This window comes from Epinephelus fuscoguttatus, linkage group LG5 (genome assembly GCF_011397635.1).
Source record: "Epinephelus fuscoguttatus linkage group LG5, E.fuscoguttatus.final_Chr_v1".
In the NCBI taxonomy this organism is placed as follows: domain Eukaryota; kingdom Metazoa; phylum Chordata; class Actinopteri; order Perciformes; family Serranidae; genus Epinephelus; species Epinephelus fuscoguttatus.
The window spans coordinates 24,181,012-24,197,909 of NC_064756.1; the positions used below are offsets into that span (position 1 = coordinate 24,181,012).

Here is a 16,898-nt window from a genome sequence, read left to right on the forward strand (position 1 = left end):
ATACACACACACACACACACACACACACTATATGCGTTTGGTGCTTGACTTATCCTCCTGTCTTTGTGTCTTTCAGGGTCGTGTGATTCTCTCCAACAAGATGGCCAGAACCGTTGCTTTCTTCTACACCCTGTTCCTGCATTGTCTGGTCTTCCTGGTCAGTTTCCTTTCAACCCCTGAGGAGCTTCTGATACGACATTGCAGTTTTTTTTTATTGCTAACAAACATCGGTTAATACTGAAGTTACTTTTTCTACAGTCTGTATTGCCAACAATTAGTTAATCTCACCTTAAACACTCACTCAAATCACCGAAACACATCATACATGTCTCAAAATAAGCTTTTTCGACCATAAGACTGAAAACAGTGCTCACTCAGAAGGCTCCTTTGGCTCCTTTGTCATCCATGAATTCGGCTCTTCCCTGCCACTCTTCTGTCCCCACCAACGTGTCTTCTTTGCTCCATGTTTCCAAACAAAATAATTCTGAAGCTGTGCCCTTTTGTCTGTCTGGTAATAAAACAAAACAGGACACCTGGTAGGCTTTTAGCTGAAATTGCAATCAGACGTTTGGAATGATTATTATTTAATTTTATTGTAAACACATGTGTTTCAATATGATTATAGAATTTTGCCATGATTGTATTTTAAATTTGTTTTGAAGACGTTTTAAAGACAGTGTGTTAGCATTTGAAAAATAATCTGCAAATATATAGTGTTTTGCAGGTGGTTGAGTATGACTGAGAAAATAGTTTTTGGATTTTGGAAAATGTGGGCATTGAATATATTTTTTGTGAAAGCAAATTAAGAGTTTTGCCCACGTGGACTTTTGTTACGCTTACTATGTGACTCGACCTGTATTTGACACTGTGGCTTCAGTTTTGACCGATGCATGTTAGCAAAAAAACAAACTAATGTCTCTCTGTCATCTGCTTCAGTCAAACACATCTTAACTGGTCACTATGTTTTGTTTCCAGGTGCTGTACAAGACCGCCTGGAGTGAGAGCATCGGCAGAGACTGCACTGCTTTCTGCGCCAAGAAGTGAGTTTGTTCTTCTTCTTCTGAATCAGAAGCTTGAACATTTATGATTTAACACCATGTTTATTCACATTTTCAATTTTCTTAATCTCTCTTTTTCTCCTTCAGGTACTCTGACCACCTCCACCGTTTCCATGAGAACGACCAAAACCTCTAAGCTAGTTCAACATTCAGCAGCATGCATGTCCTGATAAAAGTTTACCTGATAATGCACCTCATGAAGGAGCTTTACTTTTGTTCTTGCAGTAGCCAAAATTACCACTAGGAGGCAGTTTAGGGCTGCGAACTCTAAATCAAAGGGTGGATGGATTCCTAAACAGGTTCTTATTGTTTTCTTTTCCTGATTCTTGATCTTAAATAAGTTAATTAATATTAAAGTCTAGCTAAAGTATAACTTAAGGTTCCCTCTTAGACTTTGAACATGATACTGACAGCCAATCATTAACTGTACATGTGATCTGTGCTGCTGCAGCACACATTTAATGAAGTTTAGATTCTGTTTGTCCTCCTGTACTGAGGGGACCATGATACTCGGGTGTTGTTTTTGTTTTCTGGGAATTTAAATATCTAGACAACTTAATCAATAAGGACAAAGTTAATATAAGAATGTAGGTGATAGGGTTAACATTATAATTTATGTTTGATTGGAGAGTGTACTGTAAAAGGTGGGTTATTAAGGAGGTGGTGTTCATTTTAAGATGTTATGGTGGTTGAACAATACATACAGTAGTTATAAGTTTACTTTTCATTCCTTCCCTACTTGAGTACGATAAATGTGATTGAGTAATTGGTGAGTTCAGCTTTTAATGACTTGTGTCTTTGGCACAGAAATCTCCTCATTACTGTTATCCGCTATTAAGAGATGATTTGCTCCTCGTATTATAGATGAGGGGCTGCAGCAGTGATACACTAATGGTTACTGAGTCTGTTGTACTACTAGTCTTCTCCAGGACAGATGACTGTGCATGTTTACCTGCTTTCTTCTTTTTTTTCCTGGCACGGGTTGCAGATATATTCCAAATAAACACTATGCAGTAATTTTTCTTGTATCCTTTTTAATTGAAATGTTGTTGGTTTGAGATGTGTGTCATAGTGAAGGTAGCCTTACACGTTTAGGCTCATGTTGGGTTTACAGTCCCAGTAAGGATGCACTTTGGGGCAAGTTTTTTTATTTGCCGTTTTAAGAACAAGTTTCATGGCATTAAATGTTTTTCTCATTGTTAACCAATCCCATGAAAAGACCAAAAGCAAGAATGAGTTCATCCCACTGACACATGTTGTCTGTGTAGCCCAAACATGATGCTGCTGATCCCTCTGTGCCACAGAGCCAGAGGTGCTCAAATTTCTGGTCTTACGAGCTGGAGAAGTGGGGGGCAACTGTCTGCCTTTTATTCTGAAAAGATATTCTACTTTCGAATCATGCTCAATCACCGTACACTCAGGCCCGCCCACAGAAATGGCTGTGCACCTATAAGAGAATGTTTTTTCCCTCAGCTTCAAAAACTTGCACCATTTTCAGTAGAGAGGGTTTTCACTATTTTATTTTTCACCACAAAACTTGCTACAGTTGACTAAAGTAACAATAAATACAATGTGTATTTTTTGTTAATTTAACTCTTAATAGTGAATGTTTTGGTTCAAATTGGGTTATCACTACTTATATTTAGGATGAACATTATTTCTGGCTTCCATGGGCCCCCCTTTGCCCTTTTTACTCCCTTATGGGCGGCCCTGCATGCACCACTCTCAAATAAAAATGTTGAGCCATATTTTTTCCACCTTTTGCATCAGTGCCATATTATCACAAGAAATGATAATTTAGTTATTATTGCAGACTCTTCCTTCAGAGAGGGGGCCACAGGGGAGTCCATCCACAGTATTAAGGGGTCACTGGCCCCTGTTGCCCTTCCAAAAATTTGTCACAGGAACTGACAAGTCATTTTTCATAACCTGCAACAGCAAAGGACAGAGGGTGTGTCTTTTCTGTTCCTTCCTATATAAAGCCTACTTTTTTGTGTCTGCAGAGAGGCAAAGGCATTGGTTTCATTTCAACATTGGGGCAGGGACACACATATGAAGCATGGGGTTTTTGAGGTGAAAGACTTAATTTACTGCATTCAGGTGAATTTTTCTGTGCCTTTTCTGCATTAATATATGGTGGAAATGTCTTTATTTTGTCAAAATAAAAGTCTACTTTAATGTTTTTATTCAGGATGGGGGCAAAACATATGCACGTTCTAAATATTAAAGTGAGACATGTCCCCTGCATCCCTTCTTACATCTCTGCCTGTGCAGAGAGGATGTCAGAGGGGTTCACCTCGGACAGACAGGAGGTGGGATACTCAGCCCGGGATGCTAAAGCACATTCAAGTACCCGATGCTCTGGTCTGCGTTATTGATAAGGCAGACAGGATGATGGGAGACACCTTGTCAGAAAACATCTTTGCGGCCTGGTACCAGGTCAGGTTATTTAAAATCACTGTTAAGACCACATCGATGAGGCACACTGTTGCACTGGGTTGACAATGTCTTTCATTAGGATGAATGTGGGCACTGTAGTTTATCAAGTCAGTCCCAAATACACCGTCTTGCTGCTGCAAATACTCACTGGAGCACAGCTGACATTGGTTCCCAATAAATGCACTATTTACTACTGTCTGAGTAACGTTTGATAATGAACTACAGTGCCTGGTTTTGTTTTGTTTTCAAGGAAATCACTTAATCTCTTCATAGAATTTGAGTATAGTATATTCAAATGTTTGTCTTCACTAGGAATGAATGGTCTGTGGACACCAAATAGTGATATTACAATAGTCTCTTTCACAAAAGTGACGATGGTGAAGAGACAAATGTAGGCTGATAGTGAGCACTCAGTGGGGGAAGGTCTGTTTAACAGCTGAACCAAGAGGAAGAGAGGGGGAAGCGCCTGAAACACACACACACACACACACACACACACACACACACACACACAGAGGGAATAAATGTGCTGATCGGTGATTCGAGCCTCAGAGCTGATAGCTGCCTGCGTCTGAGTATGACTGAATTAGACTGCATTTTTCATGAGAGGCCTCCTCTTAAAGAGCACCTCAGCTCACAGCCATTAAAGACTAACGAGACTGGCAGACCACACATACACCCACTTCCTCCTCCTCCTCCTTCTCTTCTTCACCCCCTTTTTGCTTATCAGTCACAGCAGACTCTGAGCTATCTCAGCACAATTACAGCCTCATTCTCCCCTCCGCAGCTCCATCCACCTTTAACCCCAAACCTTGGATACACATACCTTTTTTACTTCCCCTCTCCTCCCGCTGGTCTCCATCTCTCCTTGCTCCTCGTCTCTTGCCATCGACAGCTCCATAAATATTAACAACCTTCATCTGTGGAATAACAAAAGTCTTAAGTAAGCCTAATGGCCTGAGGTTATTTTTACTGCAGTGGACGGGGTCACTTCACGTGGACTGATCTCTGGTCTAAGAGCCTCCCTTAATGACAGCACGCTGATGGGTCAGCAGTTTAATTTCTGCCCTGTCATGTTTATTTTGAGACCGTTCCAACGAGCAAATGTCGCAAGGCAGTGAGTGAAACTAACTGTTATGTGGGAGCACAAAGGAGAAGATAATAATGGATTGTTTCATCTTTATGTCATGGTGGAGTTTTCATTTCCATTATGGGTTCAGCAGAGGGCAGTAAAGTTATGCTTTATTATGAATATGAATTATTTATCTGACTCTTCTGACTGTTGGTCCCTTTGGTCTGTGTCTGCTTGCAGCTTCTTCCTGCATCGCCTCAATTGTTTTCTCCATTGTGTTTATTTGATGACATATAGCAGATAACATACCCTACTTCCCTTTAACACTCTTAAAGGGACAGTTCAACAAAATCAGAAATATATATTTATCCTCTCACCTGTTGTGCTGTTGATCAGTCTAGATTACTGTGGCGTGAGTTGCCGAGTGTTGGAGATATCAGCAGTAGGGATGTCTGCCTTCTCTCAAATATAATGGGACCAGATGACACTCAGCTTGTGGTGCTCAAAGCGCCAAAAAAAGATATACTTGACAAACTCAACAGCAATGTCTCTTTCCAGAAATCATGACCTGGTTACTCAAGATAATCCACAGACTTTGTTGTGAGCAGTTTCATGTAGGAACTACTTTCTTTCGACTGTAGGCTACTCTCCAACGGTATCACCGCACAAAAGGAAGCATGCATCTACTCATGGATGAGATTTAGTTACTTGTGATAGCCGTAGATAATTTTCAGTGCGTCCTCCTCGGCTGGGCTGTAACGTTAGCTAGCTCAGTAGTGCTAGGTGAGCTAGCAGTAGATGCACTCTAGTTCCCACATGAAATTGCTCACAACATAGTCTGTGGATTATCTTAACCAGGTCATGATTTCTGTTTTTAGACACTTTGAGCACCACAAGCCGAGTGCCATCTAGTTCCATTATATTCAACAGAAGGCAGACGTCTCTACAGCCGATATCTCCAACACTCGACACCTCACACCAAAACAATCTAGACTGATAAATAGCACTATGGGTGAGAGGAAAAATGTGTAATTTTGATCTGAGGCTGAACTGTCCCTTTAACGTGACATACATGTAAATGTAATATTCATTGTCTTCCTCCAGCATCAGCTGTGAATCCACTGACCCCACTGATGGCTTTAGATGGACGCAATGAGCTTTTTTGAGCTGCAACCAACAATATTGTTTTTGAGTAATTGATTTAGGCCTATTGTTTCATCTGTGTGATGAAAGCATGTAGTTCCCAACCCAGTACATTAAGGTCATGTCTTTTATAATATTTCTTGCATTTTAATCACAGGAAGAGGAGTTTATATTTTACATGTACACGTCAGGTTTTCTTAAGGTGATGGAGCTGATGGAATGTTTTCAGGCAGAAACTAAGAAATAAATATGAAGAGGTTTACTACTCTCCAGCAGAATTAAATGTTTAAATTTAAGTTATTTCCAAAAAAACTAAGATGAGAGGGCAGTGGGGTTGTGACAAGAGGGAATACAGTGTTCTGCAACAGATTGTTCCACAAACAGGATGTTGGCTAACACATCAGAGAAATACTAAACCACCCAGCAACTGTATTTTGTTCAGATATTGTTTATGTAACAATATGATCGCTAGAAATGTTTTATATCATCCATAGCATCCCTTGCTTCCCTCCCGTGCAGACAGTGTTTTAAACAATATCATGATTAAGACTATAATAGGAAAATACAATATAGCAGAACATTTAACTGAGCATTTAAGACAAGACACTACAGCTTTTAACTCATAGATATCACCATGAAACTTCCACAGCTGATTACTTACATTTAGATGAGTGTTTATGTATTACACGTTTTTTAAATTCTTTATCTAAATTTGCAAATGAGACATTGTCTAATTAAATATGCACTTTTTCCAAACATTTATAGATCAGAAATCTGAACCAAGATGCACAGAAGTTTTCCTTCCAGTGGTCTGAAAGAAGACATGATATGGAAGTATATAGCTCAAAATCTCAAATTGACCAGTGCAATAATGAACTGTTTTCACCTGTAGTGTCTCACGATAAATTATTAAACAAAATGTGAACATCTGTAATTTTCTCTTAATAAAAGTTGAAGAGTCTTTGGTTTGTGACAGATCACAAAAATGTTGCATGGGGCATTGCTGGGGAAATTTGGACTCATGTTGACCTCAGTAAAACCATCAGCTAACACCCCAAACACATTCAGTTTATATACCTAGAGGAGAGCGGTCTATATCGTGACATTAAAAAGCCTGGAACCCAATAAAGTTTGGTGTTCTTGCTTCATAAGTGACGATTATTATAGTGTCTGGAAGTCGACTGATCATGTCCTGAATGGCTGGCGATATTCATTTGCAGCAGTTTTCAGTGGAGCCTCCAGAGCTGCAGATCAGTCCTGCTGAGAGACGAGTTATGTAAACACTCCATACCAATCCTGCTGTAGCTTAGCAAGTAAGATTTTTTCTTTCTTCCTCCCAGACGTCCCTCCCATTCAGAGGCATCCTCTTCATTCATTTCTCTGTGGCTGTGAAAATCTCATTCACTGCATTCACAGAACCAACACACCATTCAGGATTTCTCTCCTTTGTGTCGCTAAGTAGCTCAGACCATAAACTGCCGAGGACTGTTGCATGGATACAAAGAGTGTGTGTGTGTGTATTGCACAGGGAGTTTGGCGCCTGTTTATGTGTTTGTGAGGTGTCATTCATTTTATTTTGGATAAATCGTTCAGTCATAATCTCCTTTGGAAATGTCTCTGTTCCCTTTCTTTCTTCCTCCCCTCTGTCTGCGTGCAGTCGATTTACCCCCCCTCTTCATCACCCCCCACCCACCCCCCATGGGTGTTGCTATGGAAACAGGCCTCCTCTGTCAGGTGGCTCCATTGCTGAATGCTCCCCTGCGCTCTGATTTGCTCTGACATCGTCTGGCTGAATCACTCGGCCACGTGATGCCGGATCAGCTAGTCCAGATGCTGAATATGGAGCTCTCTCTCTCTTACGACCCCCCACCTCTTAAAGGCCCCTCCCCTCACAGCCCTGCCTTCCTCTCACCTCATCTGAGGAAGGTGATGGGAAGTGACGGGTGGATTTAGATCATGGTTATTCACAGACAAAAGACTGCACAGTCATTGCAAAGAAAAATTCTAAACATACTCAAGTGATAAAATTCACAGCCTCAATTCTTAATAAATGTTTTGTTTGGGCTGAAAAAACAAACTTAGCATTGTTTTATTTCAGCTTGATACTGAAGTGCTTTTCTTAATTTTATGAAAATTGCTTATAAATGATGCATTGCTTCTCTTTGGGGCCTCAAAAAGAGGGGTAGTGCAACACTACCCCTCACACATCCCAAATAAGACAGTTTTCTATGTCTGATATTGGAGACTTAAAACAGTTTGTTCACAAGAGATCTGACAGGGAGTGGACTCCCCAGAATTATTATGGTTTTGTATTTTTCATTATTTTTTTTTTTAAATTATTATTTTGTTTTTAATTTTTGTTTTCTATTCAGTTTAGTTTCAGCTGTGTCCAGAGAGGGTTTGCTCATTTCAGTTTAGATTTTATTGTTTAATATATTTTTTGTTTTAGTTCAGTTTTTATTCGCTTCCGTATTTTATTTTATTTTATTTTATTTTATTTTATTTTATTTTTTATTGTATGGGGATCATTTGTCAAAGATGGGAGTTTTGATATTCAGAAAAGGTATCACAATACAGACACAATGCCTTGTGAGGCAGTTGACTCACAGACATGTCAACATCCCAGTCGCAGTAAACATATGCACCAGTGCCTCCTCGTGTTTGTTGTGTTGACGAATTCGACCAAATTATCAAAGACTTACACTGAAGACATTTCCTGTATAGCTTTATTTCAATTTAATTTTTTTCCTCCTAAGTGTAATTTTTATTTTTATTTCAGTTTAAGCTGAGCTTTTAGTTTAGGTTTGCTAACTATAATAACCCTGCTCCAAACAAACTTCACCATCTTTACATTTTTCTTTTTTTCTTTTTTCTTTTTTTTTTGTCTGTGAATGACTTTTTTGGCAAACAAAACTAATATAGGTTTATGACTTCTAAAACATGCAATATTTCCTTATTTGGTGTAAAAACAATACTTAATGGACATTTTGTCATCAAATGTGCAAGCTTAGTTAGTGGTAAAGCGAATGATTATTCTCTGCATGTTAGCTTTTAATAAATTCAGAGGAAAAGAAAGAGGGAAATATTCGCATATTTTAGTAAAGGTAGCAATACAACAATTTACAGATACTCCATTACAATTAAAATCCTATATGTCTATATTGCACATTTAAAGTTGTGTAGGATTTAGGTGGAAATATTGGCAGAAATTATGTATAGTATTCATAAATATGTTTTCATTATGTAAGGCAGGTTTCTCTCTCATGTCTTACCTATAAACTAGTTACTAACTAGTCAGTATCAAAGGACTGTGGGTGAAGTAAGAGCACAGGGACAGTTTCTAAGTGTAACTTGATCCACTTTCACTTCTGAAATAGAACATAGGACAACTGAACATCAACAACAATAACGGCATCTCACATCATATACATATCACTCCACCAAACTTAATCATAACTCTCATTACCTGCACGTAAGATGCGTGATATTAAATAGTTCAAAATTTAATGGAAAGAGCAAAATAAAATATGTGAACAACATATGAATGTAGTCAACATTAAATTATGTAGATGCAAAATAATGAACAGAATCTACTGGATACTTCCTCATGAAAATAAATGTCATCTTACATTATTCCCTCTCTTCAGAGGAAATGTCCGCATTTTAAAGTTTATAAAAAATAAAGCTTGTCTTACAATTTGTGTATAATCACCTGAAAATAAAAAGTGTCACATTTTTGTTGCCATAGAATGAGCTGTTCATATCTACATACAGAGCGGGCCATCTCCCACGGAGTCCGCCATATTGTTCTACAGTAGCCCAGAATAGACAAACAAAACAGCAAAATGTACTTCAGGTCTTAAAAGTAAAAGTATTCATTCTCTCCTGTGGGTGTTATATGATGGTAGCTATACCTTATACTAAAGGGTTAATGTATAACATGCATTTTTATATTGTTGCTCATTGAGATGGAGCTGATTTTAATTACTTTATTAAATGCCAGGTTAATCTTTAACACGGTCTCATATTTTATAGGATGATCTTATTTGTCTGTTTGTAACATCTTGTGTGTTGAAGTAAAAAGAACGTTACTTCCCTCTGAAAACATAAAGTCATACAGTCTGAAAACTGTTTGGTACTTGAGTTAAATCTACTTTCCACCACTGCTCCATGTGTTTCCTGAAGCACCATAACATTTATTTCCAGCACATGACTGACTGACGTGCTTTCCTTCCTGTTGTTGTTTCCTCGTGTTGTTTACAGTGTCACTGATAGTGTGGTTTACTGTGCTATCTTGGGCTCGGCTCCAAGAGAGTGGCTCAGATGACATCATCGCACACATCGTGCATCATCTCCTGCCAGCTCAGCGGGAGCAACACAACCTCAGGTACAGGGTGACGCAGAAAACACACACACACACACACACGCACACCCCAAAGTTTCACCAGCAGGTCATCTAAGGATCGTTGATAATTTCTTGACACCTCAGTAGAAGTGGTTGCAAGTGAAAGTTGGTGTGACTCAGCTGGCAGACTGACACTTCTGACACTGTGTGATGAGATCTAACTGGGACTGAAACCAGTTAGTACCCCAACACACACACACACACACACACACGAACAGGAGATGCATGACTTGTGTTTGTTAATCAGAGTACAGCTTGAGTACACACAGAGTGATGGAACTCTAAAGGAAGGTTCAAGTAGTCAACTGTCCCTGGGCCCCTGACTCTCTAGGGCCCCAGTAGCCCCCGGTTATAAATTGAACATAATTATTATAACCACATAAATCGGATTTTATGTCTGTCTTTTATCCTGGGATCCTGTGTCCAAACGGTTTACACTGTGATGTAATCAAATTACCACAGCTAACACACAGCAAACCTGGTAGGCAGCGGCAGGAATATTGACAGTGCAGACAGTGCGGTTGCACAGGGGCCTGTGGAATGAAGGGGCCCGATTGCCACCTGGAAATATGCCCCTGTTCAAAGAAGAACTCCATCTCCATCATGGTTTTCTGTTTTGTAAAATAGTACCAATCTACCACACATTACATACTTATAGAAAACTAATTTCACTATAAAAACTATGAAGTTAAATTAAAATTTTCATATTTTCTTTTGATGATTGCTGGGTAATATGTGTGCTGATGTCCAATATCAAGTCCCTGTTTAATCTTGAAACAAGACCAAATGATTTACAGCAGCTAGTGTAGGTGCAAAATCTCTCACTGTTGGTAAAATATATATGTACGCCTATAACAAAAAATGTACCTCAAAGCCTGATGAACACCGTTTGACACCGCTTTGGGAAAACATGTCGTCAAGATGGAAACTGTAGTGAAACGATGCACAACGTTCTCAGATTGAGCGTGTGCCTGATAATCCTTTACACCCATTAATCTGTGACTCCACCGGGACTTCCTGAATTGTATTTTATTGGCTCACTGGTGTCTTAAACAACTTGCCACCTGCTCTGCGCTGCTTTAACGCAGTGAGTGCGACAGTGGACGTGGGCATCCCTTATGCATCGTGGAAACAGAGCCTCATGTCAGGAACATTTTGTTTTGTTTCCCTCTCTACATCACTGCACCTTTAAATTCTTTTTTCTTCTTCCTCTGGCAGATAACTCCCCGTGTTTTCCATGACGCGTCAGGTTACAGCATTTAAAAGCCTCCCATCAGTAATTCATGTGTGCAGGCTGTGTATTCACACATTTCTGCAAATGCAGGGTGCAGCCGTGGTCTGTCCCATGTTGAATACTTCAGAGGTGAGCAGAGTTTTGTGTGTCCCTCAGTAGTGTGTCTTCCTGGTCAAGAGACAGTGACGGGCAGTTTCTTATTAAAGCCTGCTGACACATTGATCCTCAAACAGCCTCAGGAGGCCAATCTCCATCTGAACCACTTTAGATGCTTTCACAGGAAATCAGCTCAAAAGCATCTCTTTTTTCTCCCTTTTGTGTCCCAGCCTGTCTCACCTCGCTGAAGTCTAAATGAGTTGTATATTTGAACTCCTGATCGATGACGCCCACTGAGGAGGCCGTGCTGTTTGTGTGCAGTGTTAAGTTATGGGTTCCTGCTCCGCCATCGGACTGTACCGTGTGTCTGCGCAGAGGAAAAAATAAACAAGTTTCAGAAAACAGTGACCTTAAGTGGTGAGATGGGAGCAGTTGATGGTTGAACAAATGGATTTAGACGTGGAAGTAAAGGGACTAAAAAGCAGAGGTGATGTGAGAGAGAGACAGTGACGGGTCTGTGGATGACCAGGAGGTTGAAGCGCCCCCCCCCCCACCCCCCCGAGGCTCCCGTTGATTCATCCTTCCGGCAGGAAGTGTGTGAGGATCAATAAGAAGCGAGGGTCTCTGGAGAGAGACACAGAGAGAGTGCCCTCGCCCAGCCCAGGTCTCTTTTTGTTTCATTAAGCAGCTCCTCGCTCATGTCTGGGTTTGAATAGACAATAATGAGCTTAAAGGTTTCTTTGGCCATCGTCACACTGATAATTAAAAACAACAACGGTGGCTCCTCCTCATGTGATCACTCTCTCACTAAATGGATTTACTATATGTTTATATTTGACAGTGAAGCATATGTACAGCAGCTCTCAATGTGATGTCCAGAGCACCATGGGTTAGGGTTGGGTTGTAAGGTTATAAGAGGTTACTAGGAAAATGTGCAAGTTAGTAACAAGTGGTAGGTTTATTTATTGTAAATGATTCATCATAAAGGTTAAAGGTGAAGTCAATGACTCTAATCCAATACACTTTTTGCAAAATTCAGCAAATATCTCCACTAGCTGTCTTTTCTGTGTGTGCACTGAAAAATAAATGTGTGTTCATCCACAGTTCTGACTCTGTAAATGGGAAACAAACATGCGCCTAATTTCCACTGCAGAGTTCAGCTCAACTTGACTCACTTTTGGTACCAGGTACTTTTCCTTATTTCATTTTCTTCTGTGAAAGTCCCATCTTCAACGCAGCGTTCGCTCTACTCTACCTGGTATCAGCTCATCAACTGAGGTGGTACCAAAGTACCAGGTACTATCCACAACTTTTGCTGATAACAGTGAAAAATAAGCGAGTCACGTTGAGTAGAGCCATGTTGTACCATGCAGTGGAAACAAGCGACACAACACTGTTCCAGCCAACACACTCTCACGCCGACCTCGTCACATATTGACGTTTGGTCATGGACTGTCCACGTCCACATACGATGTGCAAGGTACCCTGGGTGTGTTGGTTGTTGACGTTCTGGGACACCGTGTCAAGTTCTGTGCGTTACATGCATTGTCTTCTTTTAAAATACACTTCTGTTTTTACAGGAAATTTAACGTTTACATAGTCTCTTTCAAAATAAACGCACTACCACTTCAACAACAAACACACGTGGTTAGGTTTAGGAAAAAAGAACAGGGTTTGGCTTTAGAATCTTGTGGGACACAAACACTGCCCTCTTGGGTGAAAGTCAGTGTTTGTTGGACCCATCTACCACCCCTACCGCATGCCCCAATTGAACGTTCCCCGCCTTAACTTTCATCCTTGTCCTGCCACATTTCCCCCTGACGCTGATGGGCGCCGTTAAACTATAACAGCAACTGACCGCGACTCATGCGGATGTTAAAGGACAGCTTATTTCATTGGTTTCTGATGCCACAGGTCAATGCCCAAGCGCCAGATTTCGACAACTTCAGAGTGAGACTGGGCTCTTCCAGCCGATCAGCAACATGGAGTGTACCCGACAGGCAAAAGGCTACGGATGTAAAAAGAAAAAGGCAATGGGAACGAGAGGGATGGTAAAACTTGCACATGCTAACATACTGAACTCCACACCGAATTTCAACAATCAGTCTGTAGGATCTCTGACTCCACCTTTAACTCTTGATTACAGAATAGATACATAACACAGCAAACTTCTTCGGAGCTCTTTGGACCATGTTTATCAAACATTCATCATACTTCAGGTCTGAAAAGAGAAGGTTTGAGAATCCCTGAGCCGCTTCCTTCAGTATATTGGGCCTAAAACTGGCAACGTTTCAATCACATGCTCTCTTTTAATCATTTGTCTACTGCTAATCATTACACGGATCTGTTAGAGCTGCTTAAGAGTTTGCAAAACAACATCACAGTCTGCCAGCTCTGACTGAGGAGCAGATGCAGAGCGACTGATTTTAGAGGAAACACTCAGATTAGCGACCTTCTATCCAGCAGCTCACCCTCTCTGTAGCCTGACCAGGTTATTATTTTAGACCATGAAGCCACCGAGTCAATCCTCTCAAAGTGGATTAGTAGTGAAGGTGTGCTACGCTCGAGCCGCTCATTGAGCAGTAAACATGCCTGAGCCACATGAAGAAAGTCTCATTCGGCCAAACAACAGTCAATCAGTCTGAATATTGGTGAGAAAACACACACACACACACACACACACACACACACACACACACACACACACACACACAGAGGCTTCATTCATTCAGTCAATACTGTCAATACACACACACACACACACACACACACACACAAACACAGGACCTCCTGTATTGTGTCAGTCATGGCAACAATAAAAGGGCGTGGCTCCTTTAAGGGCAGTCATCGGCGGCTGTTAAATAGATCAGTGAAACACACATACTAACACGCGCCCCCCAGTGAAGCAAGCTGCGGTCCAGACACACACACACAATGTGACTGCACTGGATTGTGCCTTCAAAATAAAAGCCTCCAGAGTCACGTTAAAAATCACATGTATTGGGAAATACTCAGTGACACATATGACTGACACATTGGGAAACCGAAGGTTGTTTCTGGTTGCTGAATCAGGCTGAGTGGTGCTGTGGTAGGTTCTCTGTTGATGTCGCCTTTTCAGGAACCAGTAACCAAAGCATTTTAGGCTGAACCACAATGTATTCTCAGTTCACTTTACCCATGTGAACATGAGCTAGTTTCAAAAGCCCAAGAGCGGTCATTTTCTCTATTTGTCAAAGGTTTAGTCCCTGAAATGAAAGTGACATTAGAGTTTTCTCACACAGCAGTACAGGCTACAGAGCACTGACTGCCTTCCTATGCATTTTGTATGAACATTTGTCTCCAAGTAAATAAGTAAGTACAGTGTACAGTCAAATATATCAGCTTCAGCTAGCTACTCTGATGCTGGAATAACAACAACGCTGTTTCCAGACCTCTGAATCATCGCCCACATTTCTAACTTGTTCAGTTATGAAAGACTACCTAAAGGAAATAATGGAAACCAGGTAAAAAGGGCCTAAGGTTTCTGTGTTTAAGCTTGTAATTTAGTAATAATCATGGAAAATTGCTAGTTTTACCCATACTGAAAAATAGTAAATGTACATGCGTTTAATTTCCATATATGAATTACAAATACACATAAATGTACATATATGCCCAAACTATGAAACGTAATGGAAAATGTAACTATTTCATACACTGACATATATGTCCAGCCCATAGAAATATGTATGTTTCATAAATGTATTGCCATGTGTCAGATATGTAACTATTTATACATAGAACATATCTGTATTACACATACACATTTAATTTATGAGAAATATAGTGTGTACATATAAGTTGAATATCTGTATGTCTTGTCTGTATATATGTAAAACTTTTTACTGTTGTTGAATGATATTATATATGACATTACATTGCTCAGCTGACAGTCTACTGTCACAAAGTCTTACTAAAGCTTTGTCTGGAGGTGGACATGTATGTTTAAAATCAATAAGAAAAACATATACGCTGAGATAATTTTGTATACTGTATGTTGTCTTCATAAACTTGCATATATAAATTAAATGTGTTTTCTGTGTGTCAGATCTGGTGGTTACTATCTATGCTCCTCCAAGTGGTTGCTTTTTAATGTAAGCTGAGTTTTAACATCTAAGATTAGAATCACTGATGTCCATCGATGAATTTAAAGGCATCATAAAGAATGTGGTGACAGAGACATGTGCTTGTTTTTCTTGAGAGGCCGCTATGTTTGAATAGTTGTAGTTTTATTGTGGGTTTTTGTTTTATATGTTGTATTTGTTCTTTCTTTCTTTTATTATGGATCCACCATTAGCGCTTGCCTAAGCATGGCTATTCTTCCTGGGGTCCATCACACCCAATACATCCAACACAATACAAATCATACACATCTACACACAAAACCCATACAGTAACCACAATAAACACCCAATAGTTCACAAACATTTAGAATCAGGTACAGTATAGAAAAAATGCTGTTGCATTTTGATGTGTTTTGATTGGCTGCTACCTCAGCAGGGTCTCTCCTATAAAAGAGATTTTCAGTCTCAATGGGACTAAATAAATAACTATGTTTGGAACATATACAACCTTTAAATCATCATCATATAGATATGTTTTTAATACATGGACACGTACAGATTTTACTAAGTGTGCTGCATATATGTTAGAGAATGTATTTATGTGCTAGGCTAATGACATATTGCTTTACAGGTATCAATATCACTCTTGATTAGGGGGCATATATGTCACATATTATGTCATATATGGTTTTTAAATTAATTGGAAACACAAGTTTTATGCTCCCTAACTACAGAGAAAAAAGAGTTCACCCTTTTGCCATCTTCTTCTTAACACTTCATGTACCATCAGAAAGCTTCTCAAAGAACTTCCTGGCTGTTGTGGCTTGGTCCATTATGTGATCAGGCGGGATACCAAGAACCTCGACTATTTTGTTCATCTGGTCCACCTGGAGAATAGTTAATCATCATGTCATTGTAACATTCACAGTCTGATTTGGGGGCATATATGTCATATATGTCATATGTCATATATTATGAAACATGCAAGAGTGTGTCATTCTTCTACAGGGAACACTCTGCTAATGAATTAATATTTACATTGGTTTAAAAAGCAGTTACAAATAAACAAACAAACCAGACCAACTACATCAGAATATTGTCTCTATTTTTCCCACCTATTATTAAGTAATTAAAAGCAACTTAAAATAGTTGTATCAGTAATCAAACTGCAATCAAATTATTAAAACCCATTTACATTTTTACATGCCTCCCTGTCTACATATCTGTGGGGCAAACTCAACTGTGGGCCCCAAACAGTAACCGTATATAGGCTTCTCATTTGTCCCCCAACTTGGGACTTTATTGTGAAAGAATATACCGGAAGTGCCTTTTTTCTGAATCTGTTAGG

General features: G+C 39.8%; 1 protein-coding gene across 1 annotated transcript in view; it reads left to right on the plus strand.

Annotated features, from left to right (window-relative positions):
• Positions 1-2,079, plus strand: part of cux1b (cut-like homeobox 1b) — a 69,257-nt gene extending 67,178 nt beyond the window's left edge. Inside the window, exons 20-22 of the mRNA XM_049575750.1 lie at positions 77-157; positions 976-1,040; positions 1,146-2,079. Coding sequence (XP_049431707.1) covers positions 77-157; positions 976-1,040; positions 1,146-1,194 — 195 coding nt within the window. The 3' untranslated portion in view covers positions 1,195-2,079. The remainder of the gene's footprint in view (positions 1-76; positions 158-975; positions 1,041-1,145) is intronic.
• The last annotated feature ends 14,819 nt before the right edge of the window (positions 2,080-16,898 follow it).